At 47.5% G+C, this 18,716-nt stretch overlaps 1 protein-coding gene across 1 annotated transcript in view; it reads right to left on the reverse strand.

The window, feature by feature from the left end:
• Positions 1–12,775: 12,775 nt before the first annotated feature.
• Positions 12,776–18,716, reverse strand: part of LZIC (leucine zipper and CTNNBIP1 domain containing) — an 11,341-nt gene continuing 5,400 nt past the window's right edge. Inside the window, exons 4-7 of the mRNA XM_018570170.1 lie at positions 16,270–16,368; positions 16,092–16,187; positions 15,918–15,999; positions 12,776–12,965 (exon numbers count right to left, since the gene is read on the reverse strand). Of these exons, the coding sequence (XP_018425672.1) occupies positions 12,907–12,965; positions 15,918–15,999; positions 16,092–16,187; positions 16,270–16,368 (336 nt within the window). The 3' untranslated portion in view covers positions 12,776–12,906. The remainder of the gene's footprint in view (positions 12,966–15,917; positions 16,000–16,091; positions 16,188–16,269; positions 16,369–18,716) is intronic.

Genomic DNA, 18,716 nt, shown 5'->3' on the forward strand with positions numbered 1-18,716 from the left:
ACCAGGCCCGGCGCTACCGCAAGGCAAGTCAGGCGGCCGCCTGAGGGCGCTGCAGGGTGAGGGCAGAAAAAACAGTGCATTTTGACAAGTACTTGTACTTCTCAAAATGCCCCGATGTTTGCGCTATGTTTTTTTTTTTCACTTACCTTCGGTGCGGGAGAGCAGCGGCGAGTCAGCGCTGGTCCAGTGGGAGGAGCTACAGGTGGGGTCCTAATTTAGCTGGCCGGCGACTGCCAGAGGATCCCGACACGCGCGGCACCTCTCCCGCGCCGAAGGTAAGTGAAAAATTAAAATAAACATAGCGCAAACATCGGGGCATTTTGAGAAGTACAAGTACTTGTCAAAATGCCCTGTTTTTACTGGGGGGCAAAATTGCACCTTGCCTTGTGTAGGCAAGAATCCTAGCACTGGCCCTGCCTGTAACAAGCATGTTGCCAGTGAGGGCTGACCTACCTTCCTGTGTTCATGTTCCAGGCCAGTGAAAGAACTATGCAGGCTGCCATAGTCTTTATTTTAACAATATCTACCTGGCTATCTCCGGCACCTCTTTCAGATGCAATGACCTGTGACAAGCATGCAGCCAGTGAGAGCTGATCTCCTGATGAGCATACATGCGTTTACACAATCCTATGACACCCTCAACATTCCCTTGTCCCTGGATCCACCACCTTTAAAAATGGGTGCTCCCAGACTGTCCTGACAGGTTCTCTTTGGGAAGGGTGGGGGAGGTCGGGGGGTTACGATGGGTCTATGGCTGGAAGTGGAAGCACCAGGTGATTACCAATGGCTGGAATAGAGCAGCAGAAGAAGAATGATCAAAGTGACAGGTTCTCTTTATTTCGATACTTGTAGATCTCAGTGACTCGGAGTATTGAAGCCAGTGCAGGAGCAGCATGAGAGCCAGCCAAGTAGCATTTTCAGGAGAGCTCAGCAGTGGCAGCCTTCATTGTAACCCCATGGCAAGTTTCCTTTAATGGGACTTCCTGTTGTCACTAGGGATGAGCTCAGGTTTGGATCGAACCTGATCCAAACCCAAGAGCTACATGGGACCATTTGCCCAATCAGCTGCTGCCAGGGTATTCCCTGCCCAACAGCTGACTATAAGCAAAGGGGAGGGGTGCTTGTGCTGACATCATTGACCTTATATGGTCATATTAGTTCGAGGTGATTGACCAAAAACAGCCACGTGACCATAGAAGGTCAATGATGTCAGAGCATCCCGCTACTTTGGTTACATGCAGGTGAGGAATTCCCCGGCCACAGCTGATTGGGCGGCAGCAAAAAATCTTCTTTCTGGGTTCGGTGGAGCTCAGCTTCGGACCGGGTTCACAGGAGCTCAGCTTCGGACCGGGTTCGGAGGAGCTCAGCTTCGGACCGGGTTCACAGGAGCTCAGCTTCGGACCGGGTTCACAGGAGCTCAGCTTCGGACCGGGTTCGGAGGAGCTCAGCTTCGGACCGGGTTCGGAGGAGCTCAGCTTCGGACCGGGTTCGGAGGAGCTCAGCTTCGGACCGGGTTCGGAGGAGCTCAGCTTCGGACCGGGTTCGGAGGAGCTCAGCTTCGGACCGGGTTCGGAGGAGCTCAGCTTCGGACCGGGTTCGGAGGAGCTCAGCTTCGGACCGGGTTCGGAGGAGCTCAGCTTCGGACCGGGTTCGGAGGAGCTCAGCTTCGGACCGGGTTCGGAGGAGCTCAGCTTCGGACCGGGTTCGGAGGAGCTCAGCTTCGGACCGGGTTCGGAGGCGCTCAGCTTCGGACCGGGTTCGGAGGCGCTCAGCTTCGGACCGGGTTCGGAGGAGCTCAGCTTCGGACCGGGTTTGGAGGAGCTCAGCTTCGGACCGGGTTTGGAGGAGCTCAGCTTCGGACCGGGTTCAGAGGAGCTCAGCTTCGGACCTCTGATGGAATGCTCCTCCCCCCTCCCCTCCTCAAGCAGAGCTAAATGTACAGTGCAGCCTGCTAGTCTGTTAGCTTGTGTGTGATAGCAATAAAGTTAAGTGAAAAATGTATAGAAAATCAAATATAAATGTATAAGAAAATCATAAAATAAATAAAAATTAAGAAAAAAATAGGTTAAAAAAAATAATACAAATGAAAACATAGAAAGGTATTGTATCTCTTTATTTCCTGTATACAATGTATCAGGCTGTATCCCCCCAGTAACATTGTATCTCTTTATTTCATGTATACAATGTATCAGTCCGTATCCTCCCATTAACATTGTATCTCTTTATTTCCTGTATACAATGTATCAGTCAGTATCCTCCCAGTAACATTGTATCTCTTTATTCCCTGTATACAATGTATCAGTCTGTATCCCCCCCGTAACATTGTATCTCTTTATTCCCTGTATACAATGTATCAGTCAGTATCCTCCCAGTAACATTGCATTTCCCGTATACAATGTATCAGTCTGTAGCCCTCCAGTAACATTGTATCTCTTTATTTCCTGTATACAATGTATCAGTCAGTATCCTCCCAGTAACATTGTATCTCTTTAGTCCCTGTATACAATGTATCAGTCCGTATCCTCCCAGTAACATTGTATCTCTTTAGTCCCTGTATACAATGTATCAGTCAGTATCCTCCCAGTAACATTGTATCTCTGTATTTCCTGTATACAATGTATCAGTCAGTATCCTCCCAGTAACATTGTATCTCTTTAGTCCCTGTATACAATGCATCAGTCTGTATCCTCCCAGTTACACTGTATGTCTGTATTTCCTGTATACAATGTATCAGTCTGTACCCGTAACATTGTATCTCTGTATACAATGTATCAGTCGGTAACCCTCCAGTCTCATTGTATCTCTATTTCCTGTATACAATGTATCAGTTTGTAGCCCTCCAGTATTTCCTGTATGTCCCGGTCGGAATGTCCTCAGCCGCCTTGCTCTGTCAGCTCTATGTGCACTCCGCTGTTCTCGCTCCTCTTCGGAAGGTACATTTTAGAATAAAGCTTTTCCTTTGTAGCTTTCTTTTATTTGATGCTGTTCAGACGTAGACTGGAGCCGGTGGCCCCGGCGGCTGCCAATCAGATCTTCACAGGGTGACTTTGATTTCTCGTCTGCTCGCTGGAAGGTGGCACCTGGGAATATCAATTTGAATTATCCGGGGCCCGAGCCGTACGAAGAGCCGGCGGATTCCGGGCTAATTACGTCTGACACTCGGGCTGGCTGAGTCTCCGTCTGTGATGGATTATTTATTTCTGGCGGTTGGCGCGGATCAAATGCCGCAAAAAAAAAAGGTAAAAACCTCCAGAACAAAGAATTTCAGAGACATGAAACGTACATTGTACATCTCCGGGAGGAAGAGAACTCATCTTACAGGAAGTCACAAACTTCTCCGGAGAATGGGAATGTCATCAGCTTACACTGAACCTGCAAGAAATTACAATTGACAACATTTATGCAAATTGTGACTAATTGTAATCAATTGTTGCCCCGCCCTCCTCCCCAAGGGGTTGGGTGGCTTCGGTGACCAATGGGAGCTGTGGTGAGAAGAGAAGGGAGCAGACCAGTGGTCACCCTAGTGGTCCTCTGTATAAGTTGGAATGGGAATTGTGGCATTCTCGCTTAAAGCTGAAAACATTTTAATTAAAATAAATTCCTCAATATACACACACAGGGCGTACGTGGATAAAAAGAACACTTTGTGCACACACATTTCTTTTTGCAAACTCAGATATTACCTTTTAAAACTAGTAGCAGTAACTGTGTTATTCTCCAGCTCGTGGTCCTGCGCTGTAACTGTATGGAGTTAAAGCTGAACTCTGCTCACAAAAACATTAATTGAAATACACTCCTCACTGGCCACAAAGAATATATATACACCTTGTTAATGTAGCAGTGACATCATCAGCCTGTGCAAAGAGCAAATTTGTGGGAGGGACTCAGCAGGCCCTGCCCACTACAGGCTGCCTGCAGAAAACTACAGGAGGGCGCGGAAACAAGACCAGTCACCCCCCACAAGGAGAGAGCAGCAGTGACCGGTCTATATTACAGGAGGGGGCGGAGACAAGACCAGTCACCCCCCACAAGGAGAGAGAGCAGCAGTGACTGGTCTTTATTACAGGAGGGGCGGAGACAAGACCAGTCACCCTGCACAAGGAGAGAGAGCAGCAGTGAGCGGTCTTTATTACAGTAGGGGAGGAGACAAGACCAGTCACCCTGCACAAGGAGAGAGAGCAGCAGTGACCGGTCTTTATTACAGGAGGGGGCGGAGACAAGACCAGTCACCCTGCACAAGGAGAGAGAGCAGCAATGAGCGGTCTTTATTACAGGAGGGGGCGGAGACAAGACCAGTCACCCTGCACAAGGAGAGAGAGCAGCAGTGACCGGTCTTTATTACAGGAAGCTCCTGCACAGAGGGAACGTATGGACGATGGCTGAATGCAGTTTATTGCTTTTAAAATAATAAAATTAATTCTCACATACAGCTAGCAGAAATACCTGACTCTGTCCTGATAGAAGATTCCTTTCATCCCCTGCATGGCAACCCCCAGACTGGGAAAGGGGCCAATCTCTGCTGCATGCACATGTGCTCACAGTGAACATGCTGATTGAAAGAGAAAGCAGAGTTGATGATTTATGAGCATGTTGCTGCTTTGCCACTGTCCAATCAGCCAGCAGGGGGCGTGACACCATTGTACTTCTTAACACTAACAGTGAAAGTGGTGTCACCCTCCTATCTGTGCTGCCTGGATGACCTTGTTGTCCTTATTCTAGAAAGTGCAGACAGACTGGCTGTCATGTTGGTCCTCTGGCTTGAGTGCTTTATGAATCACTGACCCAGAATAATCATCAAATATTATCAGAATTCCTCACTTGTTCTGAGACCCATAGTATAGGATGAAGAGGGCTGACCTAGCAGCCAGACAAGCAGCATTTCCTGCAGCAGGTAATGGTTGCCTCCAGGAGAGGTTCCCTTTAACTTGTATACAGCGGATCAGTTATTGGCAGAGCAGAACAGATATCACCCGCTATATATAGACTCGGCCAATCCTGACACCCGGCCAACATGAGGTCATAGAATCAACATGGAGACATGATCTGCCCCTCACAGGCCACACTGGGGTGTACATTTGATTTCTCTGCCGCTCCCGAGCAATGCAACGCACAGCAAAACTTGTATTCATATATATATATAATGAGATGACCGTTTGGGGTATCACTGCGGAAATATTGGGGCTACATGGCTGCCAGAAGCAAAAGGTATGAGTATCACATTGGGTGTAAACCAGGGGTAGCCAAACCTCTTCCCTGCAGCTGTGGTGAAACTACAAATCCTATGCCTGTGGCTGTCGGTCTTGCAATGCCTTATAGGACTTGTAGTTCCACAGCAGTTGGAGAGAGGAAGTTGGGCTACCCCTGGTGTAAACTATTCCTTGGGAAAGTTCACCATACACCTTACAATCTGTACAATCTCACATGGATCTACCACAAACTATGTAGTACAAGAGCCTGCCTGATTGGATACTAATTGATTGGCTAGATTAGGTTGGTCCTCATATTACGTAGTTTTGGTAAATCTAAAGTTGATTGTACAAAGATTGTATGGTCAGATTGTAGCATGTATGGTGACCTTTAGGCTACATTTACAGTGAATGGGCTGAGTGCTTTAGATGTGGTGATGTGTCCCGTTCAATGGACTCAAATGGAAGAATGCAGTTTAAAGCTTAACTCCGGGGTAAGTAAATATTGTCCTCATACAAGAGTCCTGTGTATTCTTCCTGGATCTTGGTGAGTTTTGTATATTACTTCCAGATCTGTGCAGTAATCCAGTGTGACACTTCCTGTAATAAAGACCGGTCACTGCTGCTCTCTCTCTCCTTGTGCAGGGTGACTGGTCTTGTCTCCGCCCCCTCCTGTAATACAAACCGCTCACTGCTGTTCTCTCTCCTTGTGCAGAGTGACTGGTCTTGTCTCCGCCCCCTCCTGTAATAAAGACCGGCCACTGCTGCTTTCTCTTCTTGTGCAGAGTGACTGGTCTTGACTCCGCCCCTCTTGACGTGTTCTGCAGGCAAACTGTAGTGGGTGGGGCCTGCTGGGCCTTTCCCGCAGCTCTGCTCTCTTCACAGACAACATAGTGATGATGTCACTGCTACTCTTATGGTATTATCTGGGTTTGCAATGGCATTTGGTGAGGAATATTTTTCAATGAAAGTTTTTGTGCCCAGATTTCAGTTTTAAGTTTTTAATTTATTTTAAAAAAAATCCTTTTTAATGCGTTCATACAAAACCAACAAATCCCGATCTGACAAGACTGGTAAAGTATTGCAGCGTCTCGGGTTTCATATATGACAAACATTTAAACCGTGAGCCATGCCGGTCAGTGTGGATGTGATCCGGCAGCTCAATTATTATCTTCACACCCCCTAACAAAACTCAGCAGCTGAGCGAGCCGAGCTTAAAATACACCTCAGAGACTCAGATACATAGAGTTAGGACCACACTTTGCAGAGGTGCCTTGGCGCGGCATTGTGGCTTCTACATATTTTTGGCCAAAAGTTTGTGCAACTAAAACCTCTGATTTTAACGCATACTGTTGACAGGGCTACTTGTTTGGTTGCAGGCTGGCTGGCAGGTTGGGGCTGGGGAATTTTGGTGTTTTGTATTAAAATACACCTCCGTCCCACTCCGTGCCAACAGTAACACAATCTTACATATACTCGGGAAGTCCGATCATGGCCGTCCGCCACCTGACCCGGTGGGCTAGGAGGATTAACCCTCCCGGGCTCAGGGTGGCGGTAGTCAGAGGACGAGATTTATCAGTTCTGGTTTATGTAAAATAACACTTTCTAAGGTTGGTTGTGATCTTTCCTCTTGCTAGTTTGAGGTCATGTCCCAGTGTTCCTGATCTTGGCTTCCTATTGAAAATACTTCCCCCCTGAACCTTATTCACACCCTTCATGGATTTAAAGTTTCATTCATGTCCCCTCAAAACTGTACATATTAAGTTCTTGCATCATTTTTGGTGCCTGTCTCTGGACTCATGAGGTCTAACTAAAGATCTTATAGAGGAATCAGGACCTCCTTCCTTGTGCTGGTGATCCCTCTAGTGATAACTAAAGATCTTATAGAGGAATCAGGACCTCCTTCCTTGTGCTGGTGATCCCTCTAGTGATAACTAAAGATCTTATAGAGGAATCAGGACCTCCTTCCTTGTGCTGGTGATCCCTCTAGTGATAACTAAAGATCTTATAGAGGAATCAGGAACTCCTTCCTCGTGCTGGTGATCCCTCTAGTGATAATAAAGATCTATATAGAGGAATCAGGACCTCCTTCCTCTGAACCCTACAAGGATCACCACAGGAGGAAGGGGCTCCTGCTTCCCTTAGATAGATCTTTGGATACCATAACAGGGATCCCCAGCAGAAGGAAGGAGGTCCTGATTCCTCTATATAGATCTTTATTATCACTAGAGGGAACACCAGCAGGAGGAAGGAGGTCCTGATTCCTCTATATAGATCTTTATTATCACTAGGGGGATCACCAGCAGGAGGAAGGAGGTCCTAATTCTGCTATATAGATCTTTAGTTATCACTGGAGGGATCTCCAGCAGGAGGAAGGAGGTCCTGATTCCTCTATATAGAGCTTTAGTTATCACTGGAGGGATCACCAGCAGGAGGAAGGAGGTCCTGATTCCTCTATATAGATCTTTAGTTATCACTAGAGGGATCACCAGCAGGAGGAATAAGGCTATGATTACACCTTCCTCCTGCCCGTGATCCCTCCAGTAATAACTAAAGATCTATATAGAGGAATCAAGACCTCCCTCATCCTGCTGGGGACCCCTCTAGTGATAAAGATCTATATAGAGGAATCAGGACCTCCTGCTGGGGATCCCTCAATACAGACCTCAGAAAAGAAAATACATCAGAGAGTTCTTCTTTAAGTTCCTCCACAGGAAGTGCTTGGCTCCCAGAATGACTAATAACACCGGGCTGTCTAAGGAACAAGCGTTCTATTATTCAACACTCCTTTCCAGGAGCAGCAAGCCACGCTGCCTGCACTTAACCCTCTGCATTAGACTCGGGGGGGGTTAATTTACAGATCCAAGTCAGAGATGAAGATTATATGTACACAGAGCAGATTATTTGTCTTTATTAGCAGTTACAGTGCTGGGAGATGGTGTATGGTGTGCTTGGTGTATAAAAGATAAATATTCTCTCCCCGTTCCTTTGGGATTGTGGGCTGGAATTTAATAAGGAGTTACAAAAAAGTGATATTTTACTTACAGGCCCCGTCATCCTACGTGTGTTGGATACTTGGTGAGATCTCCCTGCCATCATTCCTGACTGCCTTCCTGCACATCATTTCGTGTTCCTGTCAGGCCAGGAAGTAAGGGGAAATACAACATTTGACAGCTGTCATCAGTACATGAACGGAGGGGAAAATCTGCTAAAGAGGACACCTGCTCCAGTGACAACTGTCAAATTTCTTCTTACTTCTAGATTTGCTCTCACTTCCTGTTATGTCTCCTGAGCAGAAATTTCTAAACAAAAACGCAGAGATTTAGTCTGTGACAGTGATAGAGTATCAATACCCCAAAAACAATTGCTTAGATGTGGAGGTAGCACTAGTTTCCTTCATTGTCACTTTCTGCCAGTAACACACTACCTGCCCTAGGGTGACAACAGTCACTTTTGTACTCTATTAGGGATGCACCGATGTCAATACTAGTATCAGGGCAGAGTGTTTGGCAGAGTACTTGTACTCGCCCAAATGCTCTGGTGCCTAGCCCGATACTTGAGCTTCCTGTATCAGGAAGTTGGGCAGCGAGTCATTACGCGCTGCCCGGCTTCCTGATTGGCCAGGAAGCTGGCTCCATGCTCCCTTGTCAATTTGTGATGAGGAAGCATGGAGCCGACTTCCCGGATAAGCAGGAAGCCAGGCAGCGCGTCATTACATGGCCCCCGGCTTTCTGATTGGCCAGAAAGCCGGCTTCATGCTCCCTCGTCACCTGGTGACAAGGGAACATGGAGACGTCTTCCCTGCTGATCAGGAAGCTGGGTGGTGAGTCATTACACACGCTACCTGGCTTCCTTAATTGGGCTTCGGGTATCGGTATTTGTTATTGGTACTCGATACCGAAAAACCGGTATCAGTGCATCCCTACTAATTATGGAGGGAACAGTGTTGTCACCCTAGGCTGCTCCCCTGATTTAGACTTTCCTGTCAGCTCCATGGCAGCACACGAATGGGGAGGAGGGAGGGATTAACCCATTCGTGTGCTGCCATGGAGCTGGACAGGAAAGGAAAATTACGTTAAGTATGAAATACAATTTTCCTGTTACTCACATCTTCTCCTCCCCAGTACATAGGGAGGAGGTGTTTGGTAGTTCACTTATGATAGCTAGGGAAGCAGATAACATTGTTTGAGATATCAGTTCAGTACATGGGAAGTTACAAGAACACTGGATTTCTGGTAAGACCAACGGGTATTTTTATGTACTGGCAGAAAATGTACTTAGTCTGGAGGTAGAAAACTAATGCAGCCAGCCACCACACCCCCAGGCTGGTTGGCTGAAGTCTATTTTATGTTTTTCCCTGGGTTTGAATTTGTTTTATAGGAACACTTATAACCCCCCCCCCCCCCAGTCAATGTGCAATTCAAAGTTTTCAATCAAATCATTCATTTTTTTCAAGAAATACCATCACTGGGTCCGTTTGCCGCTCTTTGCTCTAAGTCTGGTGAAAGGGGTCGGCAATGCTTCTGTAACCACAGCATCTGATATTTTTCAAGAGAATTCGTGGAACACATCCCCGGGATTCCTTTAGGTGTGCCTGCTTCTCCTTGCTGGCCACTGGTTGCTGCAGACTTTATCTGCGCACTCTGCCGATCTCTTGCTTGAACAGGCACCTCTAAAAGGGATGCCAGTCATGTGTTCCTTCCTATAAAGCTCAGGAACAAAGTTATTGATGGCAGAGAGAAGACAATAGCTGTGAGAGAGAAGACAACAAATGGTACAGATCAGAGGGAGAAGTGACCGATGAATGATGGAGGTCATCCAGACAGGAAATAAAGGTGGGTTCCAGATAGCTGCAGCAGCTTCAGAGGGTGATACTGAGAGGTGCAAGTTTGCAGAGGATTGAGAGTAATATATTTAAATGCAGGAGGACTTGCTACAAGTGTGGGGGGAAAAAAGGTAAGGCTGGAGTTCAGCTTTAATAGGAGATCACATGACCCATGCTCTTCATTGCTTTTGTAAATCTTACAAATGATGCAGACAGGCAAGCGACGGTTGACATACACACTATATTATCCTTTGCAGCTATAACAGCTTCAACTCTTCTGGGAAGGCGTCCACAAGGTTTAGGAGTGTGTCTATGGGAATGTTGGACCATTTGTGAGGTCAGGTACTGATGTTGGAGAAGGCCGGGCTCGCAGTCTCCACTCTAATTCATCCCAAAGGTGTTCTATCGAGTTGAGGTCAGGACTTTGCGCAGGCCAATCAAGCTCCCCCACCCCAAACTTGCTCATCCATGTCTTTATGGACCTTGCTTTGGGCACAGTCATGTTGGAACAGGAAGGGGCCTTTCCCCAAACTGTTCCCACAAAGTTGGGAGCATGAAATTGTCCAAAATGTCTTGGTATGCTGATGCCTTAAGAGTTCCCTACACTGGAACTAAGGGGCCAAGCCCAACCCCTGAAAAACCCCCCCACCCCCATAACCCCCCTTCCACCAAACCTTACACTTGGCACAATGCAGTCAGGCAAGTACCGTTCTCCTGGCAACCGCCAAACCCGGACACGCCCATCGGATTGCCAGACAGAGAAGCGTGATTCGTCACTCCAGAGAACACGTCTCCACTTCTCTAGAGTCCAGTGGCGGCGCGCTTTACACCACGGCATCCCACGCTTTGCATTGCACTTGGTGATGTAAGGCTTGGACGCAGCTGCTCGGCCATGGAAACCCATTCCATGAAGCTCTCTACGCACTGTTGTTGTGCCAATCTGAAGGCCACAGGAAGTTTGTCACAGTTGACTGTGGAATATTTAATGGCAAGGAAATTTCACGGAACACCTGAATCCAATGATTTGGAGGGGTGTCCCAATACTTTTGGTAACATAGTGTATAGACAAATGTCAGGGGGCTGTCAAGCAATGGCAACAAGTTACATTTTGTGAAACACAGGGAATGAAAACACTCCGCTCAAAACCCACTATCCTTTATTTCATTAAAAAAACCACAACAGTTACAAATACGATTCACACTACAACAAAAACTAAAAGACACATTAAATATGAGCATTTAAAAGGTGATGAACATTGATCTCCTGCTTCGTGGCTTGTAGAAAAAGAGAAAAGGAGAATGGACGGTCGCACCATTACAACAAGGAGGGGTCAGGCCCACACACTTATGAATACAGCTGAATGTTCGGTCCTCCTGCGAGGATAGGACGATGAAATCTCCATTTCAATGCAATACAATATGAGAAGAGAACGTACAGCAGCCTCTAGAACAATGATCCTCAACGTTCCATAATCCACAGACGCCAATAAAACAAGTCACAGAAAAGGGGTCCGCCAAGTCTTGTTCTCGTCTTCCCTTGTCAATATCACTAGATTAAAAAGGAGATTCTGACTATTCGGGGGAAAGTGACAGGTTCTCTTGAAAGGCCAACAGCCCCCCTCCCTGACCCACTTATACTTACCTTCCCCTCTGCTTTGTTCACCAGGAGCCAAACCCAGTGCAAGATCTGTGATGGAGCTTATATAGGGGTTGAGGACATCATCCTCCTTCTAGGAACTGGCTGCTCAGTGCCTAACACTGCATCCTGGGAGGGGGGTCACATGCTCCCCCATACGCAAATATTTTGCAAGGGCTCCAACAAAGCGACGGGGAGTCGGAGAAGTTGGGGGGGTCTTACAAGAGACTATGCTACCTTCCCCCGGATGCCATCTCTTGTTACTTCCCTCACGAATTGGACACCTTGCTGTATGTCAGGGTAGGCAATCTCCAGCTGTGGTGAAACTATACATCTCATGATGCATTGGCCTGTGGCTGTCAGAATCTTGCAATGCCTCATGGGACTCGTAGTTGCACCACATCTGGAAGGCCGAAGTGTGGCTACCCCTGCCGTTTATCCTCCTGTGCTACCCAGTGCTATGTACACTTGAACTCCATCTGAACATTGCTCTCAGCTTCAGTACTTCTTATCCACAGAAGAGGAATGAATAGGCAGCCAATGAAACTTAGAGAAGTCGCAGTTGCGTATTTGGGCCACTGAGTCAAAACATCATCATGGTTGCCGGGCAACTAGCATTTGCAGGGTGTCAGTAATGGGAGCTGCCATTCCGGATATCCTACTGAAAATGCTAGTTGCCTGTCTTCTCATGAGGATTCTCTGACTTCAACAGCAAAACAAGCAGACAGATTAGAATGACGGCATTATTTGACCGTCATTTACAATGTGCGTGTTCTGGGTCAGTGACAGGGAATACTAAAAGTCAGAGGCAGCCAATGACGGACACACTTTCAACGCCGAGGTATAAAACGTGAGCGATATGAAAATGTTCTCATTGCACAAAGAAACCAACCAGCTTCCAGCTGTTATTTTCGGGGGCCAGGTGTGAACATAAAACAAGGATTCTGAATGGCCGATATTGGGAAACAAGACATTTTGCACCAAGCACGCTTTTTATACACTAGCCCTTTGGTGGCCACATTAGGTTCTACCTCACGTTAGCCCTATCTAGTCCTGGTAGGTCTGAGAACACTGACCTACACCCGACGGGCCAGCTACAGCCAGCAATGAGGCAGATCTCTCCAGCAAGGGTAGAACAGATGGCAGAGGACCTTCTGGAGTGCTTGGGGACCGAAGTTTGACAATCACTGATGAATGGCATCTGGGCTCAACAAAGCAACATAATCATGGTGAAAGTTCTGTCTGGTGTGCCCCGTGTTTTCACTTCTTTGTGCTTCCCACCTCCAGACTTGCCAGGGCCAAAACCTTATCTCCCGATCCTGCAAAACAAACCAAATAATAGAACTTACCAAAAAAAAGCACACACGTCACATGACCCTCCACTGCCAGTCACATGACCCTCCACTGCCAGTCACATGACCAAAGTCTAGGCTTTTGTTCATTTGAGCAAAAGGGAAGGATAAGTGTTCCTACTGGCAGATCCTCCGCTTCAGCAGAAATCATGTGTCTATGTTTTGGTCATGTGACCAGTAGTGGGGAACCGGCTTATTTGATTTACTCTGGTCAGGACACTATCTGCAAAGGGTTTGCATGTTCTCCCTGTGATTGTGTGGGTTTCCTGCGGGTACTCCAGTTTCCTCCCACACTGCAAAGACATGCTGGTAGGTAAATTGGCTCCTGTCTAAATCCATCTTGGTGATGGACGCCAGCAGAGAAGGAGAGGACGTTCACCTGGCAGAATAAGGTACGCCGCTGGGTCCCCTCTTTCCTGCAACTGTCAGGTTCTCGGTATATGACCAAGTGCCTGACTTTTCACGGGGGGGTGACACTAAAATGACTGTCATTTTGGTGTCACCCAGGTGTGGGCCGCTACCCAGTAGTGACTCCACTGCTTAGCCCTATCACACACTGACACAGTGCTCACACAGGACTCTCTAACTGTGGACCATAGAAGAACATGGGGAAGGTAAATATGAGAAGCAGGGAGGTGGGCTATAAAAAGAAATTGTTACACTGGCTTGAATATGCAGGTTGCTTGGCCCAAAAGCAATTCCCATTTAAATATATATTAAATTACAGGGGTAGGCAACCTCGGCACTCCAGCTATTTTGGAACTAAAAGTCCTATGAGACATTCCAAGACTCCTATAGGCAGAGGCATGTGTTCTGTCGTTTCAAATCACATCTGGAGTGCCAAGGTCGCCTACCCCTGATCTATTATAAGCTATTACGATTAAAGATCATGATAATGAAGGCAGAAGTCCGGTAGTTGGTTCCAAGACACGAAATTGACACCTCTACTATAACGAGGTGTCAAGTAGAACACATAAGACACAAAGAAAAGTTTGTGAATACAAGTTTTGCCAACTTCTGGAGGCGCTAGGTTCTAGAAGGTCTTTACTGAAGATGTCGGTAATCTTCCCACTCACTGCCAGGTTCCTGGTGTCCATGAGTGTTCCGATCTCCACCTGCTGCGTAATGTGAGTCCAGCACAGCGTGATGCGTGGGAGATGTCCCACAAGTCACATGATGCACGGTGTCATTAAACGCCAAGGACTAACTGAAGACGGGAGCACACAGAAGCCTGCCCTTATTTCATGGACCCAAGTTCCTTTTCGTCTTGACATATCCTGGGATTTTAATACAGATTGTGTTAAGCAGCCCTGAAGGATCCGGCAGTCTACACTGTAAGTAAGACAGGAGCTTCCTTCTCCATTGTTTACTAACCGTTAAACCAGTGGTTCTCAACTCGTGGGTCGCGACCCAAAAGTGGGTCGCGACACCCTCTGCAAACTCGCATAACCAGAGAAGTATGCCTTGACAGGAAAGGAGGATAAGCGATCCTTGAGACCAGTGATGGTGAACCTTTCTGAGCCCGAGTGCCCAAACTGGATCACTAAACCAACTCATGTATCTCAAAGTGCCAACACAGCAATTGCAACACTGTATAGCTCTCAGGGAGGCTGTGCAGCTCTCAGGGGTGCTGTGTGGGCTCTCAAAGGGGCTGTGCGGCTCTCAGGTGGAATATAAGGGCCCAGAGAGGCCCCAGCGAGTGGCCTCTAATATGCCTGATTGTGGCTGGCCCGGATCACATACCGAGGCGATCCAGGACAGTCGGGCATATTTTCAGGAAGCGCTCACATGTTAATCCAAACCTAGATTTGCGTGCCAGCAGAAAGGGCTCCGCGCGCCCTAGGTTCGCCACTACTGCTTTAGACCATCATCTTGGAAGCCGATTTGCCTGAACTATCCGGAATGGTAGAACGAGAAGCCGAATGACCCTACAGGGTCCAAAAAAGTCAGTGGCTGAGATATAGAGGCTCACAGCCTGAAATACATTCAAACAAGAAAGAGAAGCTCCTCTGGAGTTGGACAGAGGGGCCGAAGAACAATGTCCTGGTTGAGGAGAAGATCAGAAACTGCCCATGTCCTTGGTTAGAAGACGTCCTAGACCACTACTCACCAGATCCCATTACAGGGTTCTTTGCATGGAAAGCCTCTCAGGTCAGACACTCACCTCATAGAAGCAAAGACTGCAAGGAAAGAACCCCTTATGTGTGAATTAGAGAAAGTAATACCTCCAAGGAGATTCAAAAACTAAGTTTGATCCCACGGAGTCACAAGAGTCTTAACAGAGCTGAAGGAAAAGACATCTATCCCCTTAGGACACTAGCAAAAAATGAAGGCATACTGGTAGTGGGAAAAGCTATCCTGGCCAAAACTACAGTTTTTATGTTAGTCAGTGTCCAATCCTCCTGCAGGCTGAAGTATAACCTAAAGGTGAAAAAGACTACCTGTGCCTCTCAATTAAAGAGAACTAAAGGACTAGGTCCACAAAGCCAGTAGAACAATAGGCACAGAAGCAGAATATACCTTTAAAATGACAGCGATCATCAGCTGGGAGTCAGTATGTTTGCTCTCACTCTCTTCACTGACCATGATTGTCAGTAACGAGCTAATGACAACAACCTAGAAGGTGAATATGAATGTACGCTGCTGTGGAGTTCAATGTTTGGGACTATGCAAGCATAAAAAAAAGCAGACTTTGATGTATGCTATGACTCAGGATGACATCTCCATTATTACAGGTCCGGTTGGTACACGGGAAGGACTGTCAGAACTTTATGATTAGTCAGTATTGTGGTAGGGAAATGACATATGACGGAGAACATACAACCTACATACAGATAGTGTTTCTGGTAGGCAATGAAGTGACACCACATAGGATTAACCACTGAACCCTTCTGCTACTCCACTGGGGATAGGACTCACCTAATCCTTCCGAGACCTTCTGAAACTGGCTGAGCGCAGCGCCCGCATTCTCTGCGAGGAAAGCCTCCTCCTCTGGCGTCAACTAAAAAACATCAACACAAATTCGTCTTTACACGCCAACCATACATAAAAGGGAACAAAATATACACCAAACTTTTATCATCTCTGTATTACCTTTTCTCCGAGTTTTCTCAGAGCGGTCAGGATCTCCCCTTTCTGCTGAGTATAGAGGTCTCTTCCAAGTTTACCGACCATTAAATCCCGGTCCATCTAGAAAACAGACATGAAGTATAGACAGCTTGCCCCCAATTGGTCCATGTCTTGCGACATCAACCAGAGGGGGAGGCCTCACCTCTCCTAACCGCGTCCTCAGCTGCCCCGGCTGCTTTTTGGCAAACATCCGGATGACCTCCGGGGTCTTGAAGGCCTGGCTGATCGCTGCTTGAATGGCCTGTGAGATAAACGAGAGTTGTGTGATACGGGAGGGAAGGTCAGGGGTGTATCTACTGCAAGGCAAACTAGGCATTTGCCTAGGGCGGCACTTTCCAGGGGGGCGCCAAAAAATGAATATCAATGAGAAATTGGGAATATAATCAATCTTGAAGCACTAAAACAAAGAATCACCGACAATAAGACAAGACCGCTCGCCGGGGAGATTCACCCGAGAACTGTCCTGGTGACCACAATTACCAGGACTAACAGTGAGCTGAAATCTTATCTAAGAGGGGAATTTCCTCTTACGTCTGTTGTGCTTGAGGGGTTTTAAATACTAAGTTTACCTTTCAAGGCCTGTACATGGAAAGACTACAAGTCCCAACAGCCACTACGGCAGAGGGACTTGTAGTTCTTACTAGAGCGCTATTGCAGTGACACTTGCCACATGGGACTTGTAGTTCCACTACAGCTGGAGGGCCCAGGGGTTACCTCCTCTGATCTAGAGGATGAAGGGGGTAGAAATGCCCCATTATACCACCCTCTAGTGGACCCCCAATAGCCCCACGGACATCCAAGATACCATAAAATATACAGCATTGGATTGGGTCCTGCTCCACTCCACCCAGAACAGTAAGTCTGTTTTGGATGAGGTTGATTTTATTGTACCATGAACACCAGACAGCTAGCTGACATGTTTGTACAGCTCCCCACAACGTTTCATTACGCAGCATGCCACGAGGATGGTTGTCTCATGCGCACACATGACTCCCATCTATTATCTGCGGCTCTTTCAGTTTCTCGGCAGTAAACATGAATAGTAAGTGTGATACGGTTTAATGGCTAACTAATTGCATAACATTTTACCAGTTCCCTGAACACAGAAGCCCCTTTATCACGTGTCCTGACGGCTCGCAAGAAATGAGTCAAGCGTTAAATGGAGTCTAATGATTCTTAATGAGATCAGCTTGACATGGTACAGAAAAGGTCTATTTTCGCCCTGTCTGGATATGGAATGTCCTAATAACATCACTGTTACATGGGGCTAGGATGGACAGATGGGTATCTTACTGAAAGCAGTGACACCTCTCAGCACACACGGCTTACATTTCCTTCCATCCTGTCAGCGTACGAGTACAGACACCCACTCGGGCGTGCAGGGCGGCATAAGGCCGCGTACTCCCATAGAGAAGGACAGGGGCTGCTTACTAAATCACACGCAGCGCCTGTCCTTCCCGGGAGCTGCCCGATACAGCCGTGCATGCAGCATGGAGCTGTACGTGTCGGCCGTTTCTCGTGTGAATGAGGCCGAAAGATAGCTCCACTTTTCATTATACAGTCTGGGGCTGATTTATAAACACACTCGCCCAACGTACAGCTTAGCGAAGGACGTTCGCAGCTTATTACTGCCACTAGATGGAGCAGAGAAGCATAAGAAATGCCTATGCTCCTCAACTCCATCTAGTGGCAGTAATGAGAACTGAACGTCGTTCACTAAGCATTACGCTGGGCAAACGCGTTATATAACAACCCCTTAGAATGGCAACAGGATATGAATGGGAACCCTTTACATCACCAAAGTCACCCTGAGCTTGTACAAAGTGATGGTGTCACTGCAGTGATGATGGAGCTTGTCATGGTGTCACAAAGTGATGGAGTCACTGCAGGAGGAAGGCAAGCTCCCTACTCTCCCATGTACGGATACACTATGGTACAAGAGTAAAACTACACTGGAGGTGTACAGATCCGGCAGTACAAAAGGAGACTGACGATGTGAAAAGGTTCCCATCATTTGAGGAAACAAAGGTCTGCCTATTGCAAAACTAATTTTATTTTTATTAAAAGTACAATTATCCTTTAAAGGAGAACTATGGGGTTAAGGCTTTTCCCCATAGTTCTCCTTAGGGTAACGGGAGGACACAAACTAGCGTCCTCCCGTCCCCCTAGGCTCAGTATACCGCGAGCTGCAGCTCGCGGTATACTGAGACGCCGCAGCTGAAGCGGAGCCCAACAATTATGTCTGGATCCGCCCACCTATGTGAGTGACAGCTGGCTCTGCCTATCTAAAGGCAGAGCCAGCTGTGACCCGCCCCCTCCCCCCGTCCGTTCCGCCAGTCAGCGCTGGAGGATCGGAGCATGGAGGGGGGAATCCAGCCCCTCCCCTGTCACGGCAGAGAGCCGTGACAGGATCGAGAAGTGAGCGAACGCCGGTATGTGTTCGCTCACCTCCCGATCTACTGAGCCGACCTGTGACAGTCTCATTGTCACAGGTCGGCTAGAACCATGAGGTGAGTGAAAAGCACTCCCCTCATAGTTCTCCTTTAAAGCCCATCTCCAGGCAAATAATGACCCCCCCCCCCCCCCACC

Source organism: Nanorana parkeri, unplaced genomic scaffold (assembly GCF_000935625.1).
Source record: "Nanorana parkeri isolate BGI_ZX_2015 unplaced genomic scaffold, ASM93562v1 scaffold1469, whole genome shotgun sequence".
In the NCBI taxonomy this organism is placed as follows: Eukaryota; Metazoa; Chordata; class Amphibia; order Anura; family Dicroglossidae; genus Nanorana; species Nanorana parkeri.